The 24,952-nt window shown below is 42.8% G+C and overlaps 1 protein-coding gene across 2 annotated transcripts in view; it reads left to right on the plus strand.

Moving 5' to 3' along the window:
- FER1L6 (fer-1 like family member 6) overlaps positions 1–24,952 on the plus strand; it is a 147,034-nt gene that overhangs the window by 70,379 nt on the left and 51,703 nt on the right. For both annotated transcript variants that reach the window (XM_065586105.1, XM_005288782.5), the window contains exons 12-22: positions 590–698; positions 3,261–3,447; positions 5,758–5,878; positions 7,593–7,693; positions 8,353–8,443; positions 9,974–10,093; positions 11,889–12,041; positions 18,604–18,790; positions 19,487–19,611; positions 22,519–22,653; positions 23,297–23,446. In XM_065586105.1, coding sequence (XP_065442177.1) covers positions 590–698; positions 3,261–3,447; positions 5,758–5,878; positions 7,593–7,693; positions 8,353–8,443; positions 9,974–10,093; positions 11,889–12,041; positions 18,604–18,790; positions 19,487–19,611; positions 22,519–22,653; positions 23,297–23,446 — 1,479 coding nt within the window. The remainder of the gene's footprint in view (positions 1–589; positions 699–3,260; positions 3,448–5,757; positions 5,879–7,592; positions 7,694–8,352; positions 8,444–9,973; positions 10,094–11,888; positions 12,042–18,603; positions 18,791–19,486; positions 19,612–22,518; positions 22,654–23,296; positions 23,447–24,952) is intronic.

Raw genomic sequence — 24,952 nt, forward strand, 5'->3', positions numbered from 1 at the left:
CCATCACTGGAAGTTTAAGAATAACTTGGACAAACACCTGTCATTGATGGTCTGGGAGGTTTACTTGGTCCTGCTACAGCAGAGGGAGCTGGACTAGATGGCTTCTTGAGATCCCTTCCAGCCCTAAATTTCTATGATTTTATGAAGTGACTCTGAGGAGCCACAAGGGGGCAGCACAGACGTGAAAACTCTAGGGTCGGAATTCATTAGAATGCTATATACTGTAGTTGAACTACATCATTGCTCGGAAGTTATATTGCCACACTAAGTTTAATATGACTTATTTCAAGAGAGTGAAATTTCACTGTTGCACTGAAACAAAAATAGACAGATAATTTGAATGATTGTGTGACAGTAAGTGAACGTGCTGAAACCATTCATAGAGACTTCTATGCAGTGCTTAATTTGTAATGAAAGAGGTGCTGGGGATCAAGCAATTAGATGCCGAGGCTCAAGCAAATTTTTTATTTTCATAACTAATGTGACAAGCCCAGAGGCGCTGGGGCTCAGCCCTGGCACAAATTAAGCACTGCTTCTGTGTACTAAGAAAATAGTAAAAGATAAAACCAATGTCATTTCCCCCCCACAGATCCACAAAGAGGACTCTGAGGAATTCCTGCTCTTTGGGGCATTTTTTGAAGCCACGATGATTGACAGGAAGGTTGGAGATAAACCAATAAGCTTTGAGGTTTCTGTTGGTAAGGATGTGTCTTACGCTCCCCCAATGCAGGAGTTAAGTCTCAGTGTGTCAAGGTGACTATGTTATTGAAGGGGCTGACTGCAGAGAAATACCTGTAAATTTCAATTCATCTCTGAACGTCATGGGACTGCGTGTCACAATTTTTCTGGTGTTTCCTTCTTTCACTCCATCTGGAAGCACCGAGCCTTTGTTGCTTTCAGTCACAGTTGGATTCCATAGGTCCAAATCTTCTAATCTAGTGCCATCTAGCATAGTAGACTGTGTCCTGGGTATCTGTGTGAGAGGGATGAATCACAAGAACTATTCGCCCCAGGCTGCAGATCACTTTGCAGCAGCTACTGCAGCTCCCATGGTTCTAATGGACCCTCTCTGCAGGGGATCTGGCCCAGTCCTACCGACACCCTGGCCCTTCCTGCATGCTGGTGTAGAGGAGGTCAGGGTAGAGCTGTGTCCCACACCACACACACAGGTGCACCTCCTCTAAGAAGCCTGGCTAAATCCTGCCCTCTACTGGTTCTGCTCCACACAGGCTCCTCTGCAGCTGTGGTGGCGGGGCCAGGATTTGCCCCCAGTGCAGCGTAAAGAGAAAACAAAAGATCTTTTTATAAATGTTAGCTGAACATTTCCAAACCTCAGAAAGATCAGTTCCAGGTGAAAGCCTGGATCGAACCTGATTTCACCTGAAGGACTTTGCCCATCCTTTCTTGGTTTACCTACCTAACGAGGTCTCTGTGCACAGTGACAGTCCGTATTTTCCTGATGTTCGCTCACGTGTCTGGATATGTGTTCCTTCTGAAGAATGTGAGTGCAGGGAGTGACCTTGTAGGCAAACAAAGCAATGTGTAATATTGACTTATGCTGATATTCAGTGGGAAAATAAGCCAAAATTAACAGCAAGCTCGTTGTGTACTTGTGCAATAAAGGCCAAAGACCAGTTCACATTAGGAATTAAAACTGGCAGTGAGTCTGGATCAGAAAACTGGTTCTGGCACCCTCCAGCTTTGTGCGTGTTTGGAATTGGGATCCAAATGTGGCTAATAGCCGTTGGGCTGAACCAAAATCTAGGTCAGAACATTGTAGTGTCTGAGATTCAGACCCCAATTTCAGCCTCAAGCCCATCTCTAATCAAAACTGTAATAGCCAGTTTGATACATACCCTCCCCATGTCAACTGCCCTCTCTGGTACATTTCTATAGGCATGACAGTATTCTCAGATGAAATTTATGAAGCATGAGTGCAACGTGTTCCCCACAGCACTGCTGTTAGTAAGGCCCCCTCTGAACCCATACAATGCTAAATTAGCTTGAATGAAAACAGGCTTTAACACATCTGAAAACAGCTTTTGTAATTAGGATCCATGTGTTGCAAATAGCAGATACAATCACCATTGAAATTTCACACACACAGTGGGAGCTGGGGCTACAACTCTGTACTATCCACTCCAAAAATTCAGGCACCTTTTAGAATTCCATTAGCTAATGTCAGTTCCATATTCTCTCTGTGGGCCAGCTACTAGAGGGCAGCATCACCCATTCGAAGGCAGCACATTGCTATACCTGCTATAGCAGTCCTGTATTACCATTTAAAGGAAGTAACCACCTTAGCCTTATTAATCTTGCTGGGGTGGAGCCTGGACAGATAACGTGGCTAACCCTTGCTGCCATAACCAATAGACAACAGAGCATTGTCAGAATAGTGTGCTAAGTAAGAGGTGGGGGCAGAGGGGTTCAGTTGGAATCACTTTGGTTTTTTTGTACACAGGGATTGTCCGCTTTGTGCTTCACTCCATAAATTCTACAAAAGAATTCTCTGGCTCTAAATTTGTAATGAAATCTGTAAAAATATCTCAAGCTCTGCTGAGCTTTTAACTAAATCCATACCGGCTGGATCCCAGACATTCACCAGTCTCTGCACTCTTTATGAGGACATGCTCCCTCTGATCCCTGAATTTGCCAGAGCCTAATGTTTCCATTTAACAGTCTCTTGGACAACACGGATGTCTGTTGTGAGCACATAAGGCTTCACACTATTGTAAAGCTCCCCAGTGTAAAACCATTGCACGAGGACAATCCAGCTCCTGCTGTATATGGACTTCTATACCATCATACAGTGGTTAAACCAGTGGGTCTCAAACTGTAGACTAGGGATTACTGGAAACAGATTATCCAGAGAGCTGATCAGTGGAGACCTGGCAGGTCACTTGGTGCTTCCAGCTCCTTCTACAGGTGTCCAGGCTCTTCACTGCAAAGAAAAGCCCCTGTAAAGCTATAAAGACAGCTAGAAAAAAGGAGCAGGAGTTAGAGATACATAGACTACTAGGAGCAGCTCCTGCACAAGAGTAGGAAATAAGGAAATGGGATCTGCCCTAAAGGACTGGAACAATTAAAAATATCTATGTTCCTATATCACTTTTTTAAAACAGGCTAATACCATTTTGGGATGCATTAACAATAAAGCAAAGAACTACAGTTCACTCTATCTCCTATGTAGGTTTATCACCCTATCTCCTATGTAGCCTGATTCCATTCCCTGCCCTTATAACCTTGTTTTGTATCTCTAGGTAACTTTGGAAATGTTATTGATGGAGTGTCACCAGAAGCTGGTAGTAAAAAGAAGGGACATGAGGGAGAAGAAGAAGAAAGTGCCCCATTACTGCATGAAGGGGAGGGTGAAGCATCACATGATGTTGCAGTACCAATGATATCCACCACCCACCCTGAGAAGCCACTCCTCACAGAAGGAAATCGGTAGAACATTTGAACTTCATGATCTTAATGTGTAGCTTTCTGGCTTTTGCCCTGTAGCACTAGGATGTAGGTTTTTGATTTAACAATTGCTAACAGCACTGAACAACCTATTGTAGAACGTGCTAAAACATAATTGGCCGGTGTAAATCAGGAAAGCCCTATTCAAGTCAACGGATCTGCGCTGGGTTACACCAGCTAAGGATCTTGGATCAAATGTGGGTTGGCCTTAGAACTTTTGGTGCCTTTAACAAGACTATATTACAGTGCCACATGGTAGAGTCAGAGAAGGGAGAGTAGCTTTTTCAACTCAGTTCAGCACAAATGTAGGGCCAGAGTCCAATACCCTTAATGACAGTGATTAGTACCTTACTCTGTAAGTAGCTCCGCTGAAATCAGTGAGATTACATGAAGAGCAGATATTATTCAAGTGAACAAGGGTATCAGAATCTGGTCCTTATTTTGAAGATAATCAGATTTCCAAAACATTTCAAGATTTAGAAAATAAGATTTAAATAACAAATAATAGCACAGATGGGGGTGGGAAGAGAAGAACAGACCATGGAGAAAAGTTGGGGAGTTGACAGAGCAAAAAAATACAAAAAGAAGTTTGCAGTTGGACTTGTTAATGTACAGAGGTGATTTTCTTTCTCTCACACTCACATTTCATTTCATGTCAAAGATATCAATAAAACACAGTAGTAGATAGAACTATTCCTGACATTACTGAGTGCCGAGCAGAGGAAGTTCTATAGTACAGGAGGCCCAAAACTTGACAGTACCTCTTCCTGTAGGCTTCAAGGCACTGCCAGCAGGAGTTATAGACATAGGGACCATCTGGGAATTTTGGATCTGGATCTCTTTTGGTTTCTGAACCTGCACAAAGTTCAGAACTGTTTGGATTGGGTCCTTCCTGACAGTAAATCTTGCAATTAAATTAAATAATGGTCAGTGAAATTAAGGAAGAACGAAAGACTTTGTAAGACTTTTCTTTTACTTTTTCTTCTTTTCTTTTTTTCTTTTTTTTTGGCACTACAGAGATGAAAATCATTGTCTGTCAAGAATATAGTTGCCCCTCGTCTCTCATAATAGTGCTACAAATGGGCTCCTGCTGGGTTATTATCCTGTAAAGCAGACTGCAGGATTTTTAGTTTTTCCCCTGACAGGAATTCAGGTTTAAATAGCTGCAGTAAAAGAATGAAACACTCTTCAAAGCTGCAATTCCATTTTTAGCTTGCTCAGATATTTATAAAGCTTTCTCTCATTAAGGATCCATTTCCCTCTAATTTGTGTAGATATACATTGTTTTGTTTTTTTAATTTTTCTCCTCTCATGGTGTCTTGACCTGCTAGGGCCATCAGACAGCAGGAATGTCATTGGTAATTGTAATCACTGTCACTGAAAGGATATTCCTAATATTAATCAGTACTACAGTAGGACATTCAATATGTCAAATAAATATTGTGCTAACACCCATAAATTAACAGTAAAAACAGAAACAAAAAATCCAATTTGGCAGATTAACAAAAGTATAGAAAATGGTTTTCCCAACCAGTCATATGCAACTCCTCCCACCCGTGCAAACAGGCACCAGTAAATTGCCAGGAATATTTCATATTTAATATAACAATGTATAACAAGGACAAACTAACCATGAAAAAATGACTCTGTTCAGCTCCTCATAGCGAAATTAATGATAGGATGTCAAGTCTCATTCTTCTAAGAGTACAGTGTTCTCTATCACAATAGGGCCAAATCGTCTTCTCTGCAAATACAAAAACAAAACACAATACCAGCAACCCTTGAAAGGGTCAAGAAGCTCTGGGAATCGTAATTCAATGAGTTCCCATCATATAAATTCCCTGGGGGGATGAGTGTATGGATGGATTTTTTCTTTTCCCCAATAGTGTGGGCCAGTTGGCCTTTTGTGACCTTATTATGTTGAAATGTTCCCAATTAATATGATGTGGTTAAAGATAAGCGTGCAATAAAACCCAGCTTAGTTTTCAGTTGCAAGTCTCTAGGTCGGTTACAGAAAATGTATTTAGTAGTGAACCACTAGGTGACAATCTGAATGATACAACCCAACTTTATTAAAAAGAAAAATGATTAGTTAAGCAAACAGGTATGCAATTACTACTTACACAAACGCTACTCTTATACTCACACTCAGAGATGAAATGGTGTATCAATGGGTGGCCAGTCCATTGACAACAGAGTGAAGGACACCCATATAATCCTGGAACCCAAAGATTTGGCCTGTTATTTACATTTGATTCCAGACTGCTCACAGCATTTAATGAATTTTCACAGGAACTATCACTACTTGCCGTATGATCAGAAGAAGCCCTGTGTCTATATAAAGAGCTACTGGGGAGATCAGACCTTCCGACTGTACTTGTCCAATGTCCTAGAGAAAATGGCAGATCTGTTGGTAAGCCTGGTGCTACATATGGTTAGAATTTGTTGGAAAATATCTGTCAAAACCTTTTTTGATGGAAAATTGGGTTTCTGACTAAATAAAAACCTCTGTGGAAAGTGTCTGTTTTCCTCAGAAATTTTCAATTTCTGCCCCCTCAGAATACTGACAATTTTCAGTCAAAGACCAAAAGCATTTCAAGTATTCGGTTTCCACTGAAAAGTTTGACAAAAGCTATATTTTGTTGTTTTTGTCTAAATTTTCTATGTGAAAAAATTCCTTTTCCAACCAACTCTGGTGTCTATCCTGTCCAAATAAGCCTATGTAGCTCCTGGCCTGTAGAGACCCCAGCACGTTCCTGGCTAACCATAGGCAGCTTCATCCTGTCCCCCTGAGGATGCAGTTACGTAAAGCCAGTCTTGGCATTATGTAGCAGCCTAAACTTGCTCACTTGCTGGGGATAAGTCCCGGACTCTCCCCCAATCCTTTTGCTATATATTCTGCAGTACAGCCATTCTGAATGATGTTCCAGATCACACTGAGTGTGTAGAGGGCAAAGGATTTCTTCTGGGTTGGCTAATTGACTGGGGTGGCATATCTCCAATAAGAGTACATTAGGGAAAGGGACTCTTCCCACAGTCCTTCATTCAGGGAGCTCCACCAGCATATCTGATAAGCAGGCCTGCACAGAGAGTCAATGAAGGACAGATTCCCTCCTCCCTACTTGCAGGTAAATGAAGGGAGTAGATGGCTCTCTCCACTGCAGCTGAAGCAAGGGAGCTCACAGATTGTGCAGGCACAGCAGGAGAGAAGAAACCCATGTAGGGAGCTGTGCTGTATTGGGAGTGGAAGGTCTTAGAAACACAGCAGATTACTTTGCCTTTTGCTTTAACCCTTGTGCAGTGGCACACAGGGCCGGCTCCAGGCACCAGCTTCTCAAGCAGGTGCTTGGGGCGGCTGCTCCGGAGAGGGACGGCACGTTCAGGTATTTGGCGGCAATTCGGTGGAGGGTCCCTCACTCCGCCTGGGAGCGAAGGACCTCCCACCGAATTGCCGCCGCAGATCACGATCGCGGCTTTTTTGTTTGTTTTTTGTTTTGGCTGCTTGGGGCGGCCAAAACCCTGGAGCCGGCCCTGGTGGCACAGCCTGTCTCCCGAATGGGATAGCTCATTGCAGTCAGTATATGCTGCTTTTCAGAGTGTCTAAGCACCTACAGCTGTCACAGAGGTCATCTCTGAAAATCAAGCCACTTAATTAAACACCTGAGGGCTCAATCCAATCCCCATTGATGTCACTGGGCATTGCATTGGGCCTTATATATGAACGTAAGTATGTTATTTTAGGCACCCAAATTTAACAATTATGTCCTAAATGACTAGCCTAAGACAATCATCTAGCTAACGGCAGAGCTATGTATAGAATCCAGGAAACCACAAGTCTTGTAATCTAACCACTAGAGAATACTCCCCACTCACTTACATTTACAAATTAGGTAAAGAATATGGCCCCTAAATCAATAGTTTAGGCGTAGAAAGGCCCAAACAGAGTCAAACACTTGTGGTCCTTCCTTTGCATGCTCCAAGCTTAGCGGTATGTCAAAGCTCAGACTTTTCAAGTTGCAAGATCACCTGTCTTCCTCTTACTGGCTAGACTCTAAATAACAGGAGTACAAATTATTACACTGACAGCTCTTCTTTACACAACTGTTTTTTTCACATATTGTTCTTAGGAAGAAGGGTTAGAGGAAGTAAAAGATTTGATCAAGGTTTCAGAGACTGCATCAGAAGAGAAAATGAACAACATTCTATATGCCTTTATCAATCAATGCAGGTAACCCAATTTACTAGAGGAGCATGAAGTGTACTTTATACATTGATAGCAATTTCCAGGCTATGGACCCATAAATTGGCAAGATGCATGAAAAATAAAATGAGCTTAATTTGCTGTACTTTGTATTCTGCGGTAAAAGCAAAGAATTTTACAACCTCTGGCTCCTGTTTTATGCAATATAATTTTATTTAATTTCCGGGATTTGTTTTCCATCTGTCAATTACTGGATTCGATCTTAGGCTTTCTGGACTCTCAAAATAAAACATTTATATGGGAATAATTGAGAAGCAATAAGGTGCAAGACAGACACATTATAAAAATCATGCAAAATTAAAATGAATACAGAGGATCTTCTTGTACAAGCAGAATTCCCATTGTGCCCTGAGTAAGATGGACAGGATTGGACCCAAAATACAGGCAAAGCCCAAGAGTGAATTAATTTATGTCTGAACATTACAGTACAAATTGTATGTACTTCTTAACTCTCTCTAATATAGGTGGTGCTGTCAACATTTATATTAGACTCACAATTCCAGCATCACCATCTTCTGCTTCATGCACTATGTCAGATAATAATTTACTTGCAGTGTATATTATCAGCCATCTTAATAAGATACTCTCATAACAAATACTTCTGTATCCCTATCCGCTGATCTCAGAGCCTTCATCGCTAATGCCGAAAAGAAGCCCCAAGGGATGAACCAGACTGCTTTGGACAAAAAAAGACTCATGATGTGTAGGCAAGAACTGGTATGAACGGCTCTCTCTTTAAGCATTGGCACAATATATAATGAGTTAATCTTAAGCATATGCAGTGTGTGTGTAGTAATTTGGATTTCGTTTTTGGTGCCAGAGTGCTTCATAATGCATGTGAAAATTACATCCAAGATCTTTTTGTTTTTTTAAAGGCTACTGTATTAAGCAAAACATTTTAAGTTACTTTAAAGTAATTTTGAACATATTATTTTCAATATGTAACATGAAATAAGCAATTACAGCAGAAAGCTTTGTTTTCCTTCATACCTACCCCGATTTTACAGTAGTATAACTCCTGACAGTTCAGTAGAGTTAGTCCTGATTTACACTAGTTGTAAGGCACTGATTTAGCCCATTGCTTTGCTGGATCTGGGCCTGAGCTATAGAAGAATCAGGCCCATCATAGTTTTGCTGTTTTTACATGTCTCTCTCGATATAGAAATAGCTATAGATAGATATAGATACGTGTGTGTATATTTAAAAATATTCTTGTTTGGTTTTTCAAAGTTAGTAGTGCTAGTCTGAGTTTGATTTTCATTTACACTGCTCTGTCACATCTGCATCCATTTGAAGTCAGAGCAGCATAAAAATGAGCACTGTAAGTGAGGTTCTGGCACAGAATATCTAAAGAGAATTAAATATCCATACATTTGTTATCTCCCCCTAGATTATATGTATATACATCGGTGTTCTAGCTATCCTGTATGGCTCCCATTACTATGGCATCTGAGTGCCACACAATCTTTATGTATGTCTCTTTGCAACAGTCCTGTGAGGTAGGGAAATACTCTGACCCCCATATTACAAATGGGGAACTGAGGCACAGATCCATTGAGAAGCTGAGACAGAGAGACTAAGTGGCTTGCCCAAGGTTACACAAAAAGCCAGTGGCAGAGCAGGGCACTGAACCTAAGTCTTCTGAGGCCTCAGTTACCAACCTACCCAGTGGACCATCTTTTCTCAGTATGAGAGGATCCATTTTTAATATATACACATAGGGGTACTGATCCAGATGGTCGATAAATACTAGCAACTCTCAGTGAAATTAACACCATCTTTCAGGAGCAGGATCATATTAGTATCATAAAATATCATTATTATGCAGTAAATATTCAGAGGGATCTTTACATATCCTAATGGGCCTGCATTTTCTACTATACCTTGTGGTTGCACAGTAAATGTATGTATTATTTTTATGCCATTGTTTGTAGTACAGCATTGATCAAAGCCCTCCATCAGGATCAGGGCCCCATTGTACTAGGAGTAGTAAACACAAATTTCTGGGGACCTTCATTGTATAAACACACACAGAGTGGAGAAAATGCACATTTTGTATAGCTGGAATCATTTCCTGAAAGTTAATTTGTCCTCTGCTTTGAAATCTGTGGGGGGGGGGGGAATTTTTCCAGAGTGAACCTGAGTAGCTATTTCCCTTTGCATGCCCAGTTGGATAGTTTGAAATACGTTTTTCATGAACTCGGAAGTGTATATGAAATACTTATCTATTGTCTACTCCTGTTCCAGGAAGCAATGTCCTCTGATGCCAATGGAATTGTTCAGCAACAGAAAAAAAAGATGTCAGTAGATGAACTGATGCGTGAAACACAGAACTTTGTAGAGAAAATTCGATTCTTGATTGATGAGGTAATTCACCACTGACACAGGACTTTACCTAGTCACAGTATCTAATGTTTTAACTAAGATGACACAAATCCAGTATAATCAGTAAAACTCTGGGTTAGATCCTGACCAGACTGACTAGCTGGTGATCCCCACTACTCTATATCTCCTCATAGGCGCCGACTCCATGGGTGCTCCAGGGCTGGAGCATCCATGGGGAAAAAAAAAAAAAAGTGGGTGCTCAGCACCCATTGGTGGCCCTGCCAATCAGCTCCTTCCTCTCCCCCCTCCCGCACCTCCTGCCCTATCCATCAGCTCCTCCCCCTCCACCAGCACCTCTCACCTGCTGGTGATCAGCTGTTCTGCACTGTGCAGGAGGCACTGGGGGAAGGGGCAGGGCATGCTCTGGGGGAGGGGCAGAACAGGGTGGGAAGAGGCAGGGCAGAGGTGGAGTGGGGGCAGGAAGAAGTGGGTGGGGGCCTTGAGGGAAGGGGTGGAGTGGGGGCATGGCCTAGGGCGGAACAGGTTCAAGCACCCCCAGGATAATCAGAAAGTCGGTGCCTCTGCCTCACGTACAGCCCTTGGCTTGGGAATGTCCTGGGAAATGGGGTTGTGGCCAGGGGCAAACTGGATACACTGTACATGCATTTGCCTAAATAAAGAATATTAGACCTCCATGGTGAAATTTCATCTGAAAGTAAACAATGAATCTAGGGCAAAAGCAGCACCTAAATGAAAGGTACAGGATGGAGGAGTAGTATATAGGCCGGGTATCCCAAAAGGTTTCTACACCCTCTGCCTGCCACACAGCTGTGCATCTGCAGGCTTCACTTGCACTAGCGTGAGGGGTTGTGGAAGAGGGGGATTGTGACCAGTGGATCTGTGATTACATGGATGATCCATGGCGAATCTCTCACTCTCACACAAAAGAGGGTAGTGCATGAGCCCTGTTGTAGTCTCAGCCAGACAGTGTCTGTGCTGCTATTCCATGTGCCCGGGAGAGCTTATTCAATCATGACCTCATGGAAAGTAGAATGGTGGGTCCTGATTCTCATTTTCCCTAAGGCTTTAGGGTAAATGAATATCAAGCCCATAGATTTTAAGATCAGAAGGAGCTATTATGAGTGTTCAGTCTGACTTCCTGCATAGCAAGGGGGCCATATATTTTTCACCCAATGATTTTTGCATCAAGTCCCATAACTTCTGGTTGAGCTAAAACATTTCTAAATGTTGCTAAACATTAGAATTACAGCCAGTCTGATTTAAAGACCTCAAGTGATGGTGTATATCCACCATGTACCTCGGTAAGATTCTCTGTTCAAACTTTGCAACTTATTTCTAGTTTGAATTTCTGTAGCTTCAACTTTCATCCACTGCAGCTGGTTATGCCTTTATCTGCTACATTAAAGATCCTTTAGTATGTGATACTTTCCCCCTGTGTAGGCCCTTATAGCCCATGATCAAGTCACCTACTAACCCTCTCTTTGATAGTTTGAACAGAGTTTAAGCTCCTTAAAAGCTTAAAACCTTAAAAGGAACAAACTCTGACTGTGCTCAGGAACTGAGGTTTGGGCAGATATGTATATCACAGTCTGGTATATGGATTTTTAGGTGTGAATTGATAGATTCTCTAGATTATGATACTTGGCTGTCTCTTCTCAGGAAAGGCTGGCTTTGTCTTGTCAAATTGTTGAAAGGAGTCAGCTCTTGTTAACTGATGTTTAACAAAAATTAATGATCGTTTCTCATAAAAAGAACATTAGTTAATATAGTTCTAGTGTTCAAAGCATACAAGTTCTGTTCCATGTCATTTTAATAGCCGCAGCATACCGTGCCTGATGTGTTCATCTGGATGCTCAGCAACAACAAAAGAGTTGCATATGCAAGAATCCCAGCAAAAGACGTGTTCTATTCCCCAGTGAATGAACAGAGAGGCAAAGACTGTGGGAAGATTAAAACCCATTTCCTGAAAGTAAGTCTGAGACATTTTGATCATTTACAAAGATGTTTTGAGCAGATAACTCCATGGGCACCATTTTTATCCATGTTTCACTCAGCCCACACACGTCTACCTTAAATATATGCAGAGTGAAATTATGCAGGAGATGATTTCATTTGAGATACCAGACATCTGAAATCCGAGCTGCAAGGAATCTGTGGGTTTATCTGTAGGATTTAGATCCATATTTCTCAACCAGTGGGTCACGACCCCTAAGGAGTCACAAAAGGCAATTCGGGGGGCAAAAGTGTTGAAACCTTTATTGCAATCTAAAGCAAATGAAATCTCACTCCCCAACTTCACCTCACAGCCTCACCCTTCCAGGTTAAGTATGCTCTGTCAAATTCTCAAAATACACACACAAATAAATTCTATTGGCTTAGCATCGTTGTCATGGCTACATTTTTACTCTTATAGAAAAATTGTGTCTTAGATTATATAGATCAGTGTTTCTCTACCTTTTCAGGTTAGTGGCCCCCTTTTATATCTATTTTATCTATATTCTCGACCAGTCTGTTTTGCTTTTAATACCATGCTCATCATCATGGTGTCTAAGTAATTAATCCCCTGGCTTCCTGCTTCTGCAAAGTGTACCATAAATCCAAATTGTGCATATATATATATATATATATACACACACACACAAATAGATGTAAATTGGTAGAACATCACTAAACCTTTCTTCTCTGACAAATTCATTATTAAGCAGCATTTGAAAACTCCAAGGAAAACTCCAACCGATTGACATTCACCACGCTCAGACAATGAGGAAGTGCAGAGATTCAGACAGAATATAAACATTGCTGTTTATAACTCCAATTTAAAATGTGCGTGTGAGATACATGTTGGTAGTCCATTGCTGATGATGACAATATTGTAGCAATTCTCAGCTATGGCTACACATATGACTCTGAAGTCTGAACCCTGATGCATAGAGTTGGCTACACTAAGGGCATGGGAAGTCCATATCTATGATGTTTAACGATGCAGCTCTGTGGTGCTTTTCACGTGCAGTCTGGAGACGATTTCATCGATCCTGCTCAAACCTGTTACATGCTGATCTTGTCAAGAGACTGCCAATGTGTCCTGTCCTGAGTCATTTGCTCAAGTTCTTTGAGAGGGATTCAGGGCCAAGTTTTTTGCCGCCCCAAGCAAAAAATATGTCCCGCACCCCCCCCGGCCCCACCCCAACTCTGCCCCTTCCCCAAATCCCTGGCCCCGCCTCCTCCCCTGGGCGCACTGCATTTCCCCTCCTACCCCTCCCTCCCATCGCAGGCAAGCCTGGGAGGGAGGAGGGAGAAGCCGAGCGGCGGCGGGCTCGGGAGAGCAGGCGGCAGTGGAGCGAAGGTGAGCTGGGGGGGGGGCGGTTCCTCTGCCCCCCCCCCCAGGGTTACTTTCTGCAGCCCTCCCCGTGCCCCCCACCGCCGCAGCTCCCCTCTGCTCCGCCTGCTCTCCTGAGCATGCCGCCACTGCTCCGCTTCTCCCCCCTCCCTCCCAGGCTTGCCGCAAAACAGCTGATTCGTGCTACAAGCCTGGGAGTGAAGAGGGAGAAGCAGAGCGCTCGGGGGAGCAGGCGGCAGTGGAGCGGAGGTGAGCTGGGGGGGGAGCAGTTCCTCTGCCCCTCCCCCCAGGGTTACTTCCTGCGGCCCTCCCCACGCACCCCACCGCCGCAGCTCACCTCCGCTCAGGGCCGGCTCCCGGCTTTTTGCGCCCCAAGGAAAAATAAAAAAGGAGCCAGAGTGCCGCCCCTTGTTAAGTGCCGCCCCAAGCACATGCTTGGAGTGCTGGTGCCTAGAGCTGGACCTGGATGGATTGCAGCCCACTGGATACTGCTCTTGAGGTTATCTTTAAGGACTTATATGGACAACACTTCCTTCTTTTGCTCCCCATACAAGATCTGTTTTGGGAGACAAATCTTCCATTCTGATGATATGTCCGGTCCACCTAAGTTGTGTTCTCAATAGCATTTCCTCAATGCTCTGTTGTGTTTGCCCTTTCAAGGACCTTAATATTGGTCCCTCTGTCCTACCAGAGAATGCTCATTATTAAGGCTACATTTTAGTCACGGGTATTTTTAGTAAACGTCATGGACAGGTCATGGGCAATAAAAAAAAAAGTCATGCCCCCGTGACCTGTCCATTACGTTTTCTAAAAATACCTGTGACTAAATTTTACCTGCTGGGAGGGGGGTGCTCCTGAAGACTGCTGCTGGAGGTGGGGGCAGCACTGGGCGATGCATCTGCTGGGTGGGGCAGCCCGGGACCCTGCTTCAGCAGAGGGCGGCCCGTGTCCCCCTATTGCTGGAGGCGGGGGCGGCCTGGGGACTCACTGCTGCTGCTTGGGGGGTGGCCCCGACACCGGTCCGGGTGGGGGGCAGCCCGTGGCTCTGCCACTGCTGTCGCTGGTGCAGGTGGGGGGCAGCCCGGGGCCTCGGCGCCACCTCCGCTGGTCCAGGCGAGGGATGGCCCGGGGCCCCGCCGCCTCCACTTCTGGTCTCGGACCACTGCTCCAGGGCAGTGCCGGGGACCAGCTGCCTGGGGCTGGCAGAGCAGCGGCCGGTGTGGCTGGCCCCGGGGCTTCCCAGATTCTGGGGTGGTCCTGGGGTCCACTGCACCAGCGCTGCAAAATTCACAGAGATCACAGAAAGTCATGTGACGTCCGTGAATGATTCGCAGCCTTACTCATTATTGAGTGGAGGGAAGGCTTGTGAAATTGCTCAAGCTGTTAAATGTGCCATCTATAAAGAGTCCATGTCTGAGATCCATACAGGAAAGATGTTTGATATATAAAATATTGAATAATATATTTGTCTGACAAGGCAGTTTTAGCAGTGTTATACAGAGGTAACATGCACAGTAATAGTATGCAACAATGGAATGCAGTCACTGTCCATTAGGAACAGCTTGAAGGAAAAGCCTGGACACTCTAGAATAATGAGTAATGGTAACATTGCTTATTAAATTTATAGAAACTCATCACCTAAGGTGGTTGTTGGAACCACACAAATAAAACCAGTCAGCAGATAGAGGTATCCAGCCTTCTGTTAATCATCAAGAGTAATTTATTGTGGATACTACTTACTGCATGCAATAACATTTCAGTGCATTTTTACTTACAATTCTTTTTAAAGAGGCTTCTTGAATTTTTTAGAACTTGCTTATGAGAAATCTCCTCCAGGTCTAGCAAAATGTTCTATTTTATTTGAATTAAGTAAAACTCATTTTAGAAGTAGTCATTTCAAACACAAAATGAAACTGTCATTAAGATACTCTGGTGCAGCAATTCTATTTATCAGATCAGATTAAACCTCAGAGGCACAGTACAAGTAGTTCTGTTTTCACTGGAAAGAAAGTTACAAGTAGGAAACACTATGGATAACCCAGAAGGTGGGATGTTTCCCCTCTGTTTAAAATACAACAGTTGTTGCATACCTGACACACTATTACACTAGATGAAACAAAAAGGCACCAGTTAAATAATCAATTGTTAGGGTCTGTCAGGAAAACATTGCAATGTAGTGACTGTCTAGTCACTTTTACGTCATGAATTGATTGCTCAGTGGTTTGAGCATTGGCCTGCTAAACCCAGGGTTATGAGTTCAATCCTTGAGGGGGCCACTTAGGGATCTGGGGCAAAATCAGTACTTGGTCCTGCTCGTGAAGGCAGGAGGCTGGACTTGATGACCTATCAAGGTCCCTTCCAGTTCTAGGAGATAGGATATCTCCATTAACTTATTTATTTTTATTTTATTTAGGAATAAACAATGCAAAAAAGCTGAATTAAACAGAGCTTGATAGAAAAAGAGAAAAATATTGTAGAAAGTATTGTCAAAAAATGTAACATTTTATGTTGGAAAATGTTTCATCAAAAGTTTTCTGACTTGCCCTACAAAGTAATATTGACTTATTTAGGAGCAGCCATAATACAGTAGGAAAGCAGCATGGGGTGGACAGTGCGCCATAGACTGGGAAATTTAACATAGCAAACACCAGAGGCAAATTTACAACTATTACTTAGCATGAAAAGGCTTGTGCGCTATCTCACTGAAAACAAACTTTTACAATTAGATTTGCTATCTACTCCTTGTTTAGAATCTTGAAATACATTGTACCAATTAGGTCACATGGCCATCATCCCCATTATGACTTCAGGTCTGCAGGGCCTGACAAAATACATTCTAGAATACTTAAGGAACTGGCTGAAGAGATCTCTGAGTCATCAGCTATTATCTTTGAGAAATCATGGACGACGGGACAGATCCCAGAGAACTGAAAAAAGGACAAATATAATACCTATCTATGAAAAGGGGTATAAGGACAGCCCAGGGAATTATAGACCAGGCAGCTTAACTTCAGTACCCAGAAAAATAAAGGAGCAAATAATCAAACAATCAATTTGTAAGCACCTAGAAGATAATAAGGTGATAAGTAACAGTCAACATGGATTTCTCAAGAACAGATCATGTCAAACCAACATAATATCCTTCTTTGACAAGGTAACAAGCTTTTTTAAATGTGAGGAAGCAGTAGATGTGATATATCTTGACTTTATTAAGGCTTTCGATACTGTCTCACATGACCTTCTCATAAACAAACTAGGGAAATATAGCCTAGATGAACCTACTATAAAGTGGGTGCACTGGTTGGAAAACATACTCAGAGAGTAGTCATCAATGGTTCACAGTCTGCTGGAAGGCCGAATCGAGTGGGATTCCCCAGAGATCTGTCTGGAGTCTGGTTAAGTTCAATATCTTCATAAAGGATTTGGATAATGGCATAGAGAGTACATTTATAAAGTTTGTGACAATACCAAGATGAGAGGGATTGCAAGTACTTTAGAAGACCGGATTAAAATTCAAAATGATCTTGACAAATTGGAGAAATGGTCGGAAATAAACAGGATGAAATTCAATAAGGACAAATGCAAAAGTATTAAACTTAGGAAGGAATAATCAATTACACAAATACAGAATGGGAAATGACTGGCTAGGAAGAAGTACTGCACAGAAGTATCTGGGGATTATAGTGCATCACAAACTAAATATGAGTCAAACAATGTAATTCTGTTGAAAAAACCAAACCTTGTTCTGGGATTTATTAGTAGAAGTGTTGTAAGCAAGACAGGAGATGTAATTCTTCCACTCTACTAAGCACTGATAAATCCTCAGATGGAGTGCTGTGTCCAGTTATGGGCACCACACTTTGGGAAAGATGTGGACAAATTGGAGAAAGTCCAGAGAAGAGCAGCAAAAATTATTAAAAGTCTAGAAAACATGACCTATGAGGAAAGATTGAAACCACTGGTGTTTGCTAAGTCTGGAAAAAAGAAGACTGTGGGGGGACATGATAACAGTCTTCAAGTTCATAAAAGGTTGTTATAAAGAGGAGGGTCATATATTGTTCTCCTTATCCACTGAGGAAAGGACAAGAAATAATGGGCTTAAATTGCAGTAAGGGAGATTTAGGTTAGACATTAGGAAAAACTTCATAATGGTACAGATAGTTAAGCACTGGAACAAATTACCTAAGGAGATAGTGGAATCTCTATCATTGGATGTTTTATTGGCAAGTTAAGCAAACACCTGTCAGGGATGGTGTAATGAGGTTTGACTCACTACTGCAACACCTCCTGCTGGCCATCCTGGGAATTAGCTCTGGTTCGCCAGTGCGCCTTCATCTCGTGGCGTCTTACCATCATCACTTCTGCTATCAGGACCCTTGTCGCTCTCAGGACCGCACTGTCCTCCTCTGGACGCAGCCCTTTGGTTATGCCCGACTCAGTTCTCTCCCCGCCTTCCGGGAGGCCAGCAGTCCTCTGTCCAGTCACTTGCCTCAGTGGTAGGCTGCAATCCAAAGTCTAGCCACCTGCATCAGTGGCAACTGGGGCCAAAGGGGGTGGGGACTGGCAGTCACACACTGCATCACCTCCAACCCCCACCATCTGTTTCCTTGGGCCACTTTCCCGTGGCCCTAGCACCTTCTATGCCCTTGTATCATGGGCTCAGTTTGGCAGTGGTCAGCCAGGAGCTCGCTCGCTCATGCTCCCCTGACCCCACCCAGCACTGCTCAGACCATGGTACTGTCTCTTCTCCCTCCTTCAGGGCAGCCAGTCCTCACTCCTCAAACTCCAGGGAGTGACTGAAGCTGCTGTGTTCAGCAGCCCTTCTTATAAGGCCCAACCTGGCCCTGATTGGCTGTCTTTCTAAACCTTCTCCCGATTGGCTGTGTCTACAAGCCCTTTCCTAATCGGCTGCCTCCTACGCAACCTCCCCAGATTGCTTTAACCCCTCTTCTGCCAGTGTGGGGCTGATGCCCCACCACAGATGGTCTAGATAATACTTAGTCTTGCCTCAGTGCCTATCAAGGGCCCTTCCAGTCCTACATTTCTATGATTCTGTGATTAAATAGGCATATCATTTATCAGCATATCGACTGAGTGGATGCTCCTCTGTTCAGCAATGCAGCTTGCCCAAGCTATAAATAACATTCAGTGATCTCTCTGACTTTGTATTTGTTGGTGACATTTGTTTCTTCAGTTACCAGGAAAACGCCTGCCGGGTTGGAATGTACATGCAAAAGTAGACACCTATCTGTGGCTTGGTTCCGTCAAGTATGCCCATACCATTATGGAGAACTTACCTATAGGACATGAGACTGAAGTGCCCTCCACAGCTGGTACAGGGCATCATGCTGCTCCTTCACCTGCCAGTCTGGTGTACAAAAGTAAGACAATACTTCTGCAGTACAGTAGCAAGGATACTTAGCAGTAGTGTGGAACGTTAAACATATGGTGCTCTAAATTAGGAGGGCAACAAAACATCTACTTGATGTAATTGCATTTCCCCCCCAAAAATGCTTAAATTACCATTTTAGCACATTGTTTGATCAAAGACACTGACGTGGCACCACCGTGGCAGCTGCTGAATGCTTAGAACTTCCATTGATGCTCATGGAATCATAGATATTAGAGATGGAAAAGACCCACTACATTATGCCCTTCCCTCCATATCCCTCTCAGTGCAAGATTGTTGCCCTTAGCACATGTTGCACTGTTTGTGCTCCCTAGTTTTAAATGTCCCAAATGAGGAGTCTTCCACTAGATCTTTTGATAAAAGCATACGTGCTCGAATTCATACTAGATGATAAATATACATAGGGAGACAGTATGGTCAAGTGATGAGAGAAAAGACTGGAAATTAGCAGAGCTGGGTTATAACCCTGGCTCTGACACTGAGTTTGTGTGAATTTAATCTCTCTGTCCCTCAAATACTCCATCTTTAAAATGGTGATCGCACTTTCCTATCTCATTGGAGTGCTGTGAGGCTCAAGGTTTGGGAATTTGTGGGTGGTCCTCTTCCCATGTATTCATGGCATCATTTCCCAAAAACTGATAACATTGTATCCATTGTCCTGACTCAGCTCAGCACCGCTTCCAGTTAAGAGCCCACATGTATCAGGCCAGGGGGCTCATCGCAGCTGACAGCTCTGGACTTTCTGATCCCTTTGCCAAAGTAACGTTTGTTTCGCACTGCCAGACCACCAAGGTAAGTTGCAAAGTCTTCCTTCTCTTTGGGTAAATAAGGAACTGAGATGTCTCATTAAAGTGGTGAAAATGGGAAAAAACATTGATTCTTCAAAGGCAATCAGGAGTTACCTTACCAGATCAGATCAGTGATCCATCTAGTGCAGTCTTCTGTCACTCTCAGTGGCCAATATTAGATGTTTCAGTTTCCCTTTCTGTAAAATGAGGCTAATGCTTAATGAAAAACTACTTAACTACCATACTGAGGTGTTGGGAGGCTTAATTCATTAGTTTGTAAAGCACTTTGAGATCCTTAGACGGAAGGGGCTCCAGAAATGTAAAGGACTAGTGTATTATTAAGATGAGTGGTTACTTATTTGCAGTATCTCTTAGTGCCAGTCATTGTGTATATATCATAACACTAATATCCAGCCATGTGAATACCAAGTGTGGTTGAAAACAGAAGTCCTAGCACGGCTGTCTGTTTTGAGGACATGTGCCTGTCATTAAAGAGAAACACCACTGCCATTCTAGCTCTTGGTGTTATTAAATTAACAAATATACCATCAGGGACAGCTGCTTTGATGGCATAGCATATGTAGAGTGAGTCACCAGATGCAGCCTTGTATCTGCTCTCCAAGTGTAATTGGTCTGCAGGCTGTTTTAGACTCCAGTTAGACTAGTGCCAATCTGTTTTGACTCTTTGGATGTTAGATTCTCTGAGATTATTGGACCGAAACAGCAAGTGCTGGCTGGGTTGTATCTCTCTGAAATTACCCCTCTTTAGACTTTAAAATTAGACCATTTCCACCGGCAGGGGGACAGATACTGCATCCTGCATCCCCTCCACTATTTTTGTGTGTGTAAAGATCAAGGCTGGGTCACTTGTAAAAAAATCCCAAAGCGCTGCTGTGGCCATATGAGTCAGTTTGGCCCTTTGGAATGGAGTTTCGTAGAGCAGAAGGATGGTTTCAGAGAGGCATTACCAGGTAAAATGCACACCTGGTGCAGAGGCTCTCTGCACTATTTAAGTCCGGATAGCTCAGTGGTTTGAGAATTGGCCTGCTAAACCCAGGGTTGTGAGTTCAATCCTTGAGGGGGCCATTTAGGGAACTGGGGTAAAAATCTGTCTGGGATTGGCCCTGCTTTGAGCAGGGAGTTGGACTAGATGACCTTCTGAGGTCCCTTCCAACCCTGATATTCTAGGGATGCCTTTGAACTGGAGAAATGGTTGCCAGCCCAGCCCCACAGAGATTGGCATGAAAGGCATTTTGGAATGAGCCAGGAGTTCCCTGGGGACAAGATAGGGGCTTCTACCCAGATCCTGTGGTTCCAGTATGTTGTGCAACCAGTACAAGGGACAGCTGATTTATTACCCATGGGGAAAGTGGGAGGGTTCTGCATGGCAACCCTGCAACCTGGCCCAGGCTTGGGTGGGAGAGTTGGATTTCACTTTCACTCACCCAGCTTGACTCTCAGAGCCCACCGTAAGTTTGCAAGGGTGGAAGTTCAGTAACCCACTATTTCACTTGTAAACAGAGCACATTTGACACAGAAATCATCGAGAATCAATAAATGTGGAACCCAAATCAAACTCTTTTTATAGTTACTTTTCACAGTGTTTAACCCCTTCTGGCTCTCTGAAGGAAGTTTCTATAGCAGCAGATTTTGGAGGATAGGGGAAGGAAAAGGTTTCTCTATCCAGGTGGTTCTCTAGAGTCATAGGGCCTGAGTCTGCTCTCACTTATGCCTGTTTTACCCTCATGGTTATGATCAATTGAGTTAATCTTGGTTTACCCCCATTGTAGCTCTCTGGATGTCAAGGGAGTTGATCCTGGTATAAGTAGCATACCTGAGAGTAGACTCAGACCCCGTATGACAGCATTTTGTACACACAAAAGTGTGAAGTAACATATTGTCTGAATAAAATACTGCAGGCAATCATTTGAATTGTTTTTAGAATGGTGTCCGCCAAGCTCCAATAAACCACACTGAAAGAAGACATTTCCATTTAACAGAACAACAGCAGATGATGAGAGTCAGATGTTGCAATGGATATTTTTTTCTTTAAAATTTAACATTGGTAGATACTTTTCCTGCCAAAGCAACTAAACTGTTGTCTTTGAGGAAGTGCCTTGAGCAGCCCAGCATGTCTGAAGTACAGCAGCAAATTGAAAGGAAAAAATAAAAAAATATGGATTTGTTATGAATTAATCAATAAATTACCTTATTCAGTAAGAACATTGCGAATTATTATTGGCATCTGTATTTGAAGAAAAATGACTTGGAAAATGTTTACCCCACAGAATGAAAAAGTGGAATACATTTTGCGCAAAGTCCTTCTTTAACTATACAGGGCCTGATCCTGCAGTCTCCAAACAGGCAGCCTTCCCACAGACTACAGTATGAGTTTTGCATGCACAAGGACTGCAAGATATAAAGTCATATATCTGATTATTTGTGCAGGAAGAGCCGGAAAGGCAAGGAGGGAAAGAGTGGGGAGCTTTTACAGCTCAGAATGCACATGGGTGGTATTTATCTGCGTGGGAAAGACTTTCAATGCACTTATGAAGGCCCATGTTAGGGTTTTAAGGCCGCAGTCTAACAAACTATTTAAGCACATCCATAACTTTAGGTACATGAGTAACCTCATTGAAGTCAATGGGACTATAGTCACACATGCGTTTTATGTGCTTTGCTGGACTGGGCACTAAATGAGGCTTGCATGGTGCATGGGTTCTGATGCAGGACCTCTGCAGAGGTGAGTGACATTTAAAATAGGCCTTGTTCTAATTCTGTATTTCACCCTCTCTTAATAGTTTAGTTTAGGCCACTTGAAAAGATTTCATCATGGTGCAGCCACTTTCTGCTGGAGCACACCAGTTAGTCTTTTAACAGCCTTCTAAAAATGCTCTTTGTTTTTCACTAGATCATTTCTCAGACATTATCCCCTACATGGAATCAGATGCTGCTGTTCAATAACATTGTGCTCCATGGTGAAGGGAAGGAAATTGCTGAATTCCCACCAGTGATTGTCATAGAGCTGTATGACGACGATGCAGTGGTAAAGATGAAATGCCTCTTATTAAAAAATCTGAATTGTTGCGGTATAATGTATTATCTATGTAAAAATCAAAGCTACGTTATTTAATAGACATTTAAAAGTAGCTTCTCTGGCCATGTAAATCAGTTTCTGGCCCTTTAAAATGGAGATTAATATTGTAATGGGACGTAGTTTGAGAACCAGATTTATCTCCAGTCCTCAGTTATGTCTTTGTAACCTTGTGGTCTTGTCGTTCCAGCTTGACTCTCAGATCCAAAAAGGGGTTTGCAGTAGAAACACCCTTTTACTTGTACACAGTTGTAATTATTGTATTTATATATATCCAGAGACCCAAATTTACCTCCAGCCCATAGAAATCTAGCACCATCTCACTGCTTATTAGGATACTGCCTTCAGAATTGCTGAAATGTGAAACCAAGGCATTGGTAAACTTCAGATGAGTTTAAAGAAATTCACCCTCCTTCATTTCAGTAGTTGCTATCCATTGTAGCTTGCTGTGCACCTCACTGGGTAGTTTTGTCATATATATTACAAGCCCATTTCCCACATTTGGATAGAGGGCGGGAGGAGCCATCCCTAAGGCTGCTGCTATGTTTAGACTACTTACAAAATAACCTGAAGGTATGTATCCTTATTTATTTAGGGTAAATCAGACTATATTGGCTCAACAGTAGCTGCCCCTGTGGTGAGACTCGCCGATCAGAAATACGAGCCACCTAAACTGTCTTATCACCCAGTGCATTGTGGAAATCTGTCTGGAGGAGACCTTCTTGCTGCATTCGAGCTGCTGCAGGTGAGCTAGAATCATTTGCCTTTGGGGCTCGTAAAAGCATTTAGGGTACAAAGAGACACCATGGTCCCAGTCTTGCCCTCACTTATACAGGTGCATCCCTTGTTAAATTCAGTGGGAGTTGCACCCAGGAAAGAGCAGACTTGGAGAGCAGACTCTCCTTTACATCTCATATGCCTAGAACATGATGCAGTTGTCATTCCTGCTCATCCTGCAGTTGGAGCAATAAACACTGCCCCTACTTCCGCTGCTGCTGGCCCTCTGAATCCTCTAGCCTGACTTGCCTCGCGTTTCCACTGGTTTTACCCTGCTCTAAGTCTATTGACTGCAAGGTAAAGTGTGGCTTTGTTCTGGGAAGTGACTGTGTAAAAATGGCATCTTCTTACTGCTCCCTAAGTCTGTTCCGAGTTCTGTGTCTTTAACAACACTAATAAGTTGTTACTACTCCTTACTCTTATTACCAGTATGGAGGCAATGTGTATAAGGGAGAGTTAACTGGGTTCGGTTCTGGCTGTAGCACATAAACAGAATTGTTAACCAGTTTCCAGTTGCAGGGCTGAATTCTCATATCTGGGCATGGCTTTGCAAATGCACAAACAAGATATAAGACAGCTTGGCTTTCAGATCCTAAGCAGAATTTGCAGGGCTGACAGGTAGAAGAAACTTCTTTTTACTTGTAAACTGAACAAATTTGTTCTGAAATCAGTGAGACATAACATGTAAAACACACAGACCCCCATGCTGGCATTTTAATAATCACTTGCCAGAGTAAAATTGCACTTTAAAGCATGTGGGGCTAATTGTTTCCCCAATTAAACCTAAATAATACCAAGGAGGGGAACGTGCCAACTTAGTGGGGTGCAATTAAGGACAGAATCTAGCACCATAATCAATATTTTTCTCAATTTTTAATCTAGTCCATGTTTCTAGTGAACAGAGCAAACATTCAGTTTTATTTCACTTTTATCTGGCCCAAGGGAAACAGCACAACATACCAGACTGATCTGAAAATATCTAAGGTCTGAATAAAGAGCTGAAAATAAATGTAAAAATGACCCAGTGCTGGCATTCAGCATTCTCAGACCCTGCATTGTTTGTCTTGGTGATTACATTGTAAAGAATGCTTGTTTTCACCACAGATAATGCTCAAGAGCATGGACTTTAAAGAACTATTCAAGAAAAGATGTGTTAAAACATAGGAGAGGCTCTAAAGCATTCTCAGAGGCCTGATGTGCTGGCAGTTTCTTTCTAGTATCAAAGGATTCCTGATGATGTTCAGTAAGAAGAAACTCTACAATCACTAATTCGCTCTATATATACTTCTGAGACATTCAGCCACATACCACATTAGATAGTTCTGATCTACAAATTGTTGTTTGTTCAATTCAGGCTATTTTATAATTGGAGTAACAATATGTATGAGAGAAGCTCCCTTTTGATTGCTGTAGTTCTAGGTCACTGCAAAAGGGTTAAAGTTGATTTCAATATAACAGAGCAGTTGAGACACTT

This window comes from Chrysemys picta, chromosome 2 (assembly GCF_011386835.1).
Source record: "Chrysemys picta bellii isolate R12L10 chromosome 2, ASM1138683v2, whole genome shotgun sequence".
NCBI classification, from domain to species: domain Eukaryota; kingdom Metazoa; phylum Chordata; order Testudines; family Emydidae; genus Chrysemys; species Chrysemys picta.